We start from the raw sequence: 10709 nt of genomic DNA, 5'->3' as shown, positions 1-10709 counted from the left end.
TGTGCCAGCACCTCCTGGCTCTCCTCTCTGCCTGCCCTCACACCAGGACCTTGTGTCAGCCCAGGGCTGCTCTCTGCCTGCTTTCCTGACACATGCATGGTAGGTGGCTGGGGACATGCATGCCCAGCACCACACTGTCCCTGCCGGAGGACCCTGTTTTTCAGAGGATCCCCCAATGTGCCCCATCTAACAGCAGCTCCCCAAGAGAACCAGCATTCCCTGGGAACAGGGGGGCCTTTTTGGCAGATCCAAGGATATCTTCTAACTGGCCTGAGCCTTGTGGGGCAGAGCAGGCTGAAGTAAGCCCCCTAGTTCATGGGCCTGTTTCCCCGGGCCCACGTGCTGCGGGTGCTGTAGTGCTGGGTCAGGGGCTGGGCAGCCCAGGGACTCTGGGCAGCAGCAGTTTGTCTGAGCGGTGCCTGCTGCTGGGGGCTTGGAAAAGAGAACATGGGTGCTGGGGTGGATTCTGAGGAGCAGCAGCAGGGCCCTGACCTCTTTGTGCCATCAGCACCCCCTGAGAGCTGCTGGGCTGGCCGTGGAGCTCTGCATGTGGTCACCTCAGGGCTGAGGTGGGAGGTGGGCATGGAAGTGCCAGAGGGCTCTGGGAACTCACAGGTCTTGGTTGCTCCAGGATTTGTGCGGCTGGTCGGAGGGGACAGCCCCTGCTCAGGAAGTGTGGAGGTCTACGACAGGGACCAGTGGAAAGCTGTCTGTCACTCCCACTTTGGTGCCAAAGCTGCTGAGGTGGTCTGCAGGGATCTGCAGTGTGGCACAGCCCTATCTGTCCATGGGGCAGCTCAGCTGGGAGAAGGGGCCGGTCCTGTCTGGGACAGAGAGCTGCAGTGTGTGGGGAATGAATTCGTCCTCTCCTTCTGCCCCACGGGGGCCCCCAAGGACAAGGCCTGCACCCACAGCAATGGCACTCATGTCACCTGCACACGTAAGGACTCGGGGTGGGATGGTGCCCACGGGGCCTGTGGTGGGCGCAGGAGAGCAGGGTGGGCACTGGGCTGTGCTGGGTGGGGGACAGGGGGAGTGAGGTGGTGGTCTGCAGCCCTAAAAATAGAGTGCTGCAGGAGAAAGGCACGCTGTCCCTTTGGCCTCTCCTGCAGCTCCTGTGGGAGCAAGAGCACAAATGTGGCCTCTCTCACCCTCCTTTGTCCTTGAGTACACAGGGTTCAGGCTGGTGAACGGCAGCACAGCGTGTGAGGGCAGGGTGGAGGTGGAGGTGCTGGGGACGTGGGGGACCCTCTGTGCCTCCCGCTGGGACCTCTCGGATGCCCACGTTCTGTGTCGGCACCTTGGCTGTGGCTTTGCTGAGTCTATTCCTGGAGGAGGGCATTTTGGGAGAGGAACTGGCCCCGTCTGGAGAGACTCGTTCCACTGTGACGGGACTGAAGCCCACCTGGGGCAGTGCCTGGTGACTGCCCTGGGGGCCTCGCCGTGCTCCCAGGAGAATGCTGCTGCTGTCATTTGCTCAGGTGAGTGCTGGGCAGTGCTGCAAAGTCCATTTGCCACTTCTATGTGACACGGCCACCCACAGCTGGGGACCCCACGGAAGCACCAGGCTGAATTTTTGCTCTCACCAGGCCCAGCTTACCACATGTCTGTACGGTTGGTGGGCGGAGGGAGCCGGTGCGATGGGCGCGTGGAGGTCTTCCAGCACGGGACGTGGGGCAGAGTCCTGGATGAGCAGTGGGACATGCAGGAGGCCAGCGTGGTGTGCCGGCAGCTGCAGTGCGGAGAGGCAGAGGCAGCCTACACCCCCGTGAGGGCCGAGCGAGGACGAGGACCTGTGGGGCTGCGTGGGGTGCAGTGTGCAGGGCACGAGGCTGACCTGAGCCTCTGCAACACCTCCCTGCCTCAGAGCACACCGGCATCAGGGGTCATGGAGGACGTGGGTGCCATGTGCCAGGGTGAGTGGTGCTGCACGTCCCCTAGGTGTGGGTCTCGGAGGGCAGCCAGCCCCTGACAGCCGGGGTTCTCCCTGCTGCAGGGAGCCGGCGGGTCCGGCTGGTGGACGGGGCCGGGCGCTGTGCCGGGAGAGTGGAGATCTACTACCAGGGGCGCTGGGGCACCGTCTGCGACGACGCCTGGGACCTGGCTGACGCCGTCGTCGTTTGCCGCCAGCTGGGCTGCGGATGGGCTCTGGAGGCAGCTGGCTCTGCTCGGTTTGGGGAGGGCTCCGGGCAGATCTGGCTGGATGGCGTCAACTGCTCCGGGGCCGAAGCTGCTCTCTGGGACTGCCCTGCCAAGGCCTGGGGGCAGCACAGCTGCGGGCACAAGGAGGACGCTGGAGTCATCTGCTCAGGTTTGTGCTGGGAGTGGGGAGGGGAGCTGGGGACAGTGAGGCTGGGGCAATTGTAGAGCCAGGTAGGGCCAAGGCCATCAGTGGCTGACATCGAAGGATGTCCCTGGGGCCTTTCCTCGTTCCAGAGTTCATGGCCCTGAGGCTGGAGAACAGTGACGGCTGCTCCGGGCGCCTGCAGGTTTTCTACAACGGGACGTGGGGCAGCGTTTGCTCCAACTCAATGACCACCGAGACGGTGTCACTGGTGTGCAAGGAGCTGGGCTGCGGGAATGAAGGGGAACTGGAAACAGATTCTAACTATGCCAAGCTGTCTGGCACCGCGTGGCTGGATCATGTGGAGTGTGGGAAGAGCAACAGCTCCTTCTGGCAGTGTCCCTCTGCTCCCTGGGATCCGCAGTCGTGTGATGACCGTCGAGAAGAGACCAATATCACCTGCAATGGTAAATCTGAGCCATCAAGGCACCAGGTCCTGTTCCCCACTGGGCATGGTGAAATGCAGAGAAGGAACCCAGAGGGGCTTTGACTTTCCTGCTTTAGACCCTGTTGCTACTGGTACACAAAGGTGACTTCAGCTCTTGGAGCCACCCATGTCCACCAGCAGCAGTCAACAGCCGGGCTGCCGGAACCCCCTGGGGGATGCAGAGGCAACTCCAGGCAAGGTCTCAGAGGAGACCATGCAGGGCTTTCAGGAGTCCCCCCTCCTGGGACAGCCTCCTGCTGCTCTGTGAATCAGGGACCCTGTAGGGTCGAGCACTTGGGTCCCCTCTGCAGTGCTGTGTGTGTCCCCTGAATGAACAGGGTTCTGCTGCTGCCCTGACCCAGGGAGCATGGGGATGTGTGAGCAGAGGTCAGCTCTGCTCTCTTCTGCACAACCCCTAGAGCAGCCCTTTTCAGCCCAATTTTTCTTTCCTTTGGGACATGGACAGAAAGGCCACAGGTGGCTGCATGCCCCAACTCCACCAGCTGCACAGGTAGGGAGCTGCCCCTGCACATGCCCCCTCACCATGCAGGGCTGTCCCAATTGTCCCGGTGCCATGGGACATCGCTGCCTCCCCAGACAGGGAGAAGGTCCGCGCTGTGGAAGGCAAGGACGGCTGCTCGGGCAGAGTGGAGATCTGGCACCGTGGCACCTGGGGGACGCTGTGTGACAATGCCTGGGACATGCGGGATGCCGAGGTGGCATGCAGGCAGCTGGGCTGTGGCCCCGCGCTCTATGCCCTGGGCCAGGCTGCTGCTGGAGAGGGGACGGGCCCCATGTGGCTGATGGAGTGCAGGGGGACGGAGCTGTCTCTGCAGGACTGCTGGGCCCAGCCAGGGGACAGCGGTGCCTGCCAGCATAAGGCAGATGCGGCTGTGCATTGCTCAGGTGAGCAGTGGGGCTGGGAGACATTGCTGAGGGCTTAGCAAGGAGCTGGCTTGGGCGTATGTCCTGCTGGATCCTGGCATGGCCCTGGTACAGGCCTGAGCAAGGTTGTCCCTGCAGAGTGGGAGGCTGGTGGTGGGTGGGGAGCAGCCTCTGTGGGGCTGGATGTCCCAGCACATCCCCTGGGCTGCCTGCACTGTCCTGTGAGCAGCCCAGAGCAGTGGTGCCCTTGCCACCCTGCCCAGCCCCACAGGAGGGAAAATTCAGGTGGCACATGTTGGGGTCATTTTCCAGGGAGGCTGCCTGGTGCCACAGCCCCAGCCTCTCAGCCCAGCTCTCCTTCTGCTCCCCTGCAGCTGCACCCAGGACAGCAATACTCCCCCCACAAGCAGGTAAGCTGTCCTTCCCCTGGGGCTGTGTCTGTCCATGTTCACACTGTGACACACAGACAGAGGAAGGGGCTCCTTGCTGGGCTGTGAGACTCCCAGAAAACCAAAGCAGCTGGGAGAAGCCGGTGATGGACCCAGCAGGGTGGGAGCTGCCCCATCACCCAGCCCTGTCCCCCCCAGCCCCTGCTTCCTTGTGTGGTCAGCAGTGGCATGTCCTGCCCCCAGCCTCTCCCTTGTCTGATGCTGCCCCTGCCATGTTCCTGCCCATGCAGATCCCCCACGGGGCCGTCCAACCACCAGCAGCGAGAGACTCTCGGTGCCTGTCGTCATCTGCATCATCCTGGGGGCCCTCCTCTGCCTGCTCCTGGCCCTCCTGGCTGGGCAGGTGCGAAGTGCCAGGGCTCGGCGCAGAGGTGGGTCCTTCCCCAGTGGTCCTGGGGGGAGATGCCTCTTGGCAGGGCTGGGGGTGTTGGTGTCCTGGGGTACAGAAACAGAGCTGTGTGCTGCCTCCTGCCCCATGTGCTGGCCCACTGACTGACAGACCATGGGGCACCAACATCAAGGGGTGGAGAGAGCCCAGAGCCTGAGGCATCCGTTCTGGGGTGAGAAGAGAAATGTGAGATCTGGGCTGGGTGAGACGGGGAGGATGCACTGCTGGCAGTGCTCTGGGCAGCACTGGCAGGAGGAGCGTGGGGCAGCGGAGTCCATCACTGTGGTGTCAGCCACCTCCCAACAGGACACGGGCTGTGCTATTGCTGTGTGGGGCAGAGATGGAGAAGATCCATGGGGAAGGGAAATGAGGGAACTGGTGCAGGGTCTGCACTGGGACGTGACCCAGGGACCAAAGGGGAACAAGGGCTGTCTCCAAAGGGATGGTGCGAGGCTGACTGCACCCCAGACCATCTCCATGGGGATGCTGCCCTCCCTGGGGATGTGGTTGCAGTGCCAACACAACATAGTGGGGCTGTGCTGTGGGGACAGCCCTGTGCTGGCCTAGGGAATGGGGTGAGGGAGCCCAGTGGGGTCCTGTCCCTCTCTGCCCATGCCCAGACCAGCCCTGCCTCTGTCCTCAGGCTCCGGGAGAGCTGGGGAGCCCTTCCCTGAGGCCGTGTACGAAGAGATCGCTTACAGCCTGGCGTGGGAGAAGCAGGCGAGGTTCAGTCTCTCAGGTGGGTGCAGGTAACCTGCGGGGGCACATCTGCTGTGTCCATTCTCCGTGTCTCAGACCAGGGCTGTGCCCTGCAGCTCCTGCCCATGGTCCCTGAAATGGTTGGACCATGGGGTCTGTGGGAGAGCATCCAGGTGTTGGGCCCCACAGAGGAGCTTCCTCCACACCAGCTCTGCCCATCCCAGAGGGGACAGCCCCTCTCTGCTTGTCCCTGCACCTTATTGAGAGCCAAGGGCTAAGCAAAGGGCTGTCCCAGGGCAGCTCTGGGAACCTCTCTGGGAAGTGCCTGGTCCCAAGGGAACTGGTCTCCTCCCCATGCACCCCCAACTCTGTGGGTGCCCATCCCCAGCAGTGCTGACCACCAGTCAGGGCAGCAGGGCTCATTCCACAGCACCCACTGCAGCTCTCTGCAGCCTCCTTTTCAGAGGGTTCCCTGACCCAGCTGCAGCCCTACCCCAGGCACATGAGGAGGAGAATGATCTGGGGCCAGTCCCAGGGATAAGAGGTGGGGGGGGGGGGGGGAGGAAGGGCTCCATGTCTCCTCCCTGCAGACAGACCAGACGGACAGCAGTGCCACCGAGTGTTATCATCAGAGCTGGTTGCATGAAGGCTCTGCTGTGACCCTGACACCAGCAGCATGTCAGCCCTGTGTCCCCACACACCCTCCCATCCTCTGCTCTGCAGAACATCTCTTCTCATTGCCACCACCTTCCGTCTCCTTTCAGATGTCCCTGTCCTGCCCGGAGGTTACCCAGCAGATGGCTATGATGATGCTGGGGAGGTTTCTGACCCTGGGGAGGATCCTGTCCCTGGGCAGAGGGACTGGGAAGTGCCCAGGACACCAGAGGAAGGAGATGGGCGCAGGCATACAGTCACAGGTGAGAGGGCAATGCAGCACTGCCACTTGCTAGGTGCCAACCCCAGGCCTAGGAGAATCCATGCCATATTGAAAGCCTGACCATCCATGGAGAACCTGTCCTGGGATATTTTGTGGGGGCTGGGAGAATGGGCCGAGTGTCTCAGGCTGGTGAGGATGAGGAAGGTGATAAACAGCCCCGAGGGGCACCCCACAGGCCCAACCACAGCAGCCTGCCTTGATGCTTACAGGGGGAAGCCTGTTTTCCCGGAGAAGTGCTGGGGTCCCTGGAGCTGATGGAGACACCTCGTCACCTTTCCTGGGGATCACGGGCTATGACGATGTTGAAGAGGTGTCTCTGGCATGTCCCCATGAGGACACCCAGGATGTGACACCAGAGCCCAGTGCACAAGAGTTCCAGAGCCCCAGGCCAGCAGAGCCCAGCCCTGCTGAGCAGCTGGGTGCAGCCGGGAGGGAGGAGAGCTCAGTGCCCCTGGGAGAGCCGTGAGTGCCAGGGAATGGTCTCTCTTTTCCAGCAGTCAGCAAACACACATGGGTATTTCCCCTCTTTGTATTCCCCTGTTTTTATGCTGTGTGTTGGTATTTCCTCATATTAAAACCCTCTGGGGCTTTGTCCCAGATCCAGTCTTCCCTGACCTTGTTTCTGGGCGTCTCCCTGAGGCTGATGGAGGGGAGAAGAGCTCAAAGATGCAGCCGTTGGGAGGGGACACATCTTAGAGCCAGCAGGATCAGGGTCTGGCTTCGGGGTTGACAGAGCCCCTGGTCCCTGGACACTATTCCTACTGACAGAGACATTTCTGTCCTGCCAGCCAGAGGCAGTTTCCAGACAAGGTGGATCTCTGGGAAGCCCCAAGAGACACTCCCTTGCAGTGCCCACCCTCTGCTGCCTTGGGCCCCCATGGAGGCCAAGGATGCCTGCCCAGCACCCACAGGCAGGGAAAGATCATTTGAAAGAGCTGAACAGGGAGATGTCTTGGACCCTTGGGCAGGACTTGGCACCAGCTCCTGCTGGTGGGTCCCCACAGACTTCCAGCTCTTTCCCAGCAGGCTTCTCTGCTGCTGGCTGGGAGGTGCTCTTGGTAGTGGGATGGTGGGCTGGAACACCTATTGGAGCATCTATTTAATCCCGTTGGGTCAGCTGTCCTGGCTGTGTGCCATGGCATTGTCCTGCATACCCCCAACCTACATGTTGTGGGGACAGTATGAGAGATGGAGAACCCTTTGGTATGGTTCAGCAGTAAGTGAAACACTGGTCTGTTAACAACACTGCTTTGGTCTCAAATGCAAAACTCAGCTCCATATGAGCTTCTCTAAGTAGAACCATAGAGATTGAAAGAGTTTCAAGGGGGAAATGAATCCTAGCACAGGAGCTAGCAGGACTCATCGAGAGAGCATTAACTATGACGGGGGAAGGTGATAAAACAGGGATCACCAGAGAAGTGCCTGGGGGAACAATGCTGAAGCTGAGGGGGAGGCAGATATCTCATCTGAAGTGCATCTACACCAATGAATGCAGCATGGCCAACAAACAGGAGGAGCTAAAAGCGACTCTACAACAGAATAACTCTGACCTAGTTGCTGTAAGGAAGCATGGTGGGATCACTCCCACTACTGGAGTACCGTGATGGATGGCTACAAGCTCTTCAGAAGGGATAGACAAGGAGGGAAGGGTGGTGGTGTGGCGGCTCTTTATATTAAAGAGTGTTTTGATGTTGGAGAGCTTGGGGTTGGGAATGGTACAGTGTCTATGGATAGGAATCAGGGGAAAGGCCTGTAGGGGTGACGTCTTGGTGGGGGTCTGTTATATGATCATATGACCAGACTGGTAGATGAGGTTTAGGAGTTCTTTTTGCTTTCCATGTTTAGAGATAGGACAGAGTCTTAGAGGGAGGTTTTTGTGTTCTGCTTTGGGGAGCCAGTCAGAGTTTAGTGTAAGGGCTAGATTTTTGGTTAGGTTTTTGTTTGTTTATTTGTTTTTATGGTGTTTTACTGGGTGAGGGCTGGTGTTAAGGCTGGCAATCTAATGCTAATGATTACAAGCTAGGCTTTATTGAGAGTTAAGACTACTGCTAAAAGGTAACATGTCTGGGGTTTGACTTCAAGGTAGGATTTGAGGATGGGGATTAGAGCAATGAATTCCTCCCAGGGTGCGGGATTTAGAGTAGCTGTAGGTGTTAAGGTTACTGGTTAGAAATATTACCAGGACATAACATGAATATTTGTCAAGTGAGTGTTGCAGAAGCATCAGCCTTACCTGAACCCCTATCACTGCCTCCTAATCCTTCCTTTCTCTTAGCCAAACCCCTCTTCTTTCCCCTAAATCTCCCACCTTTATTCTCCCAGCTTTCCCCCGGCCTCATCAAATGTGTCACCCTCTTGGGGGCAGCTTTCTGAAGGCCTTTATGACCTCAGAGGCTCTGCCTCCTTGCTGTTGGCCAGCCAGGTGCTGGGACACAAGTGACCTCACAGCCAGGATCCACAGGGCTACAAGGAGCTGTTGTCCTCAGGAGGTCTCTTCTCAGCCCACCCAGGAGCACGGGTTGCAGGGAGTGCCCTGCACAGTCCCTCAGATACTCTGCCTGCCAACCAGCTCATGCTTCAGAAGGCCTCCCACATGTCCAGAGTTATTTTTTCTCAGGTAGCCTTTATCAGCTCCAGGGCATCCTGAAGATAATGGTGGACAGTCGGCTGAATATGAGCCAGCAGTGTGCTCAGGTGGCCAAGAAGGCCAACGGCATCCTGGCTTGTATCAGAAACAGCGTGACCAGCAGGGCTAGGGAGGTGATCGTCCCCCTGTACTCGGCTCTGGTGAGGCCGCACCTCGAGTACTGTGTTCAGTTTTGGGCCCCTCGCTACAAGAAGGACATCGAGGTGCTTGAGCGGGTCCAAAGAAGGGTGACGAAGCTGGTGAGTGGCCTGGAGAACAAGTCCTATGAGGAGCGGCTGAGGGAGCTGGGCTTGTTCAGCCTGGAGAAGAGGAGGCTCAGGGGCGACCTTATCGCTCTCTACAGATACCTTAAAGGAGGCTGTAGTGAGGTGGGGGTTGGCCTGTTCTCCCACGTGCCTGGTGACAGGATGAGGGGGAATGGGCTAAAGTTGCACCAGGGGAGTTTTAGGTTAGATGTTAGGAAGAACTTCTTTACTGAAAAGGTTGTTAGACACTGGAACAGGCTGCCCAGGGAGGTGGTGGAGTCACCATCCCTGGAAGTCTTCAAAAGACGTTTAGATGTAGAGCTTAGGGATATGGTTTAGTGGGGACTGTTAGTGTTAGGTTAGAGGTTGGACTCAATGATCTTGAGGTCTCTTCCAACCTAGAAATTCTGTGTGATTCTGTGTGATTCTGTGTGAAAATGGATGCCTCTCTGTAGAAAAGTGATCCAAGAACTGCTTTCTCAATTTCTTCTGCACAGCTAAAATGACACACGTTTACACCAGCCATCAGCCTGAAGGTGGCACATCAGGTCCTCAGGCAGAAGTGCCCCGACACCCACCTGCATAGCCATGGGCCTCCTGCTGCCTCCTGATGTCCTGAGGCACAGCTGACCTCAGCAGAGCATCCCCACCCATCTCTTCATTGATTCCTGTGACCTGACCAGACCTATGTCACCTCCCCTGCCTCCTCCAAGACCAAGTGATTGCTGCAGAACCTCTCAAGCCCTGCCCAGCCTCGTGGGGCCAAATCCCTTCATTTACATCATAAAAGTGCAAGAATGAGGGATTTGAGGTTTGGTTGTTCCGTTTAGAGTTTAGGGATTGTATTTTACCTACCAGGCTTAGGAACTGGGCAAGGTCTTAAAGGGAGGCTTGTGAGTTCTGCTTTGGGTAGACAGTCAGTGTTTAGGGTATAAGCTAGATTTTTGGTTAGGGTTTTATTATGTACCTTGTTACGGGATGATATCTGGCAATATAATTCAAGGAATTAAGAACTAGGGATTAGCAAGAGCAATATGTTAAGACTAAAGGTAAAAAGTAATTTGTTTGGGGTTTGACTTCAAGGTTGGAAATGAGGTTGGGGTTTAGAGCAGTGGATTCCTTTCAGGGTGAGGGAGAGCAGTTAGTACTAGGTTAGCACTAGGTTTTCAGGTTGCTGGTTAGAAATTTTGCCAAGGCCTAACACGAATGCTTTCCCAGTGAGTGTTGCAGAAGCATCAGCCTTACCTGAACCCCTATCACCTCTTTGAAATCTTTCCTTTCTCTTAGCCAAGTCCCTCTTCTCTCACCAAGGTCTTGCACCTTTACTCTCCCGGATTTCCCTTGGTTCCCATACGTGTCACCATCTTGGGGGCAGCTTTCTGAAGTTCTTTGTGACCTCAGAGGCTCTGTCTCCTTGCTGTTGGCCAGCCAGGTGCTGGGACACAAGTGACCTCACAGCCAGCATCCACAGGGACAAAAGGAGCTGTTGTGCTCAGGAGGCCTCTTTCCAGGTCCCCCAGGAGCAGTGGGTGCAGGGGATGCCCTGCACAATCCTTCAGGTACTCTGTCTGCCAACCAGCTCATGCTTCAGAAGACCTCGCACAAATCCAGACTCACATTTCCCCATGTAGCCTTTGCAAGTCCAGAGCATGCTGAAGGAAATGGCCACCTGTCTGTAGGAAAGTGAT

At 57.8% G+C, this 10709-nt stretch overlaps 1 protein-coding gene across 1 annotated transcript; it reads left to right on the top strand.

Moving 5' to 3' along the window:
- Positions 1-447: 447 nt before the first annotated feature.
- On the top strand, positions 448-7733 carry LOC113842232 (scavenger receptor cysteine-rich type 1 protein M130-like). The gene is made up of 12 exons (XM_072030374.1): positions 448-940; positions 1167-1481; positions 1590-1916; positions 1997-2311; positions 2437-2777; positions 3249-3282; positions 3369-3677; positions 4031-4066; positions 4336-4476; positions 5137-5232; positions 5957-6109; positions 7471-7733. The coding sequence occupies exons 1-12, from the start codon at positions 448-450 to the stop codon at positions 7731-7733; spliced, it is 2823 nt and encodes a 940-aa protein (XP_071886475.1).
- Positions 7734-10709: the final 2976 nt, after the last annotated feature.

The sequence above is a fragment of the Anas platyrhynchos genome, chromosome 32 (assembly GCF_047663525.1).
Source record: "Anas platyrhynchos isolate ZD024472 breed Pekin duck chromosome 32, IASCAAS_PekinDuck_T2T, whole genome shotgun sequence".
Taxonomy (NCBI): Eukaryota; Metazoa; Chordata; class Aves; order Anseriformes; family Anatidae; genus Anas; species Anas platyrhynchos.
The sequence above is the reverse complement of the archived record's forward strand: the minus strand, read 5'-3'. Positions and strand labels throughout refer to the sequence as shown.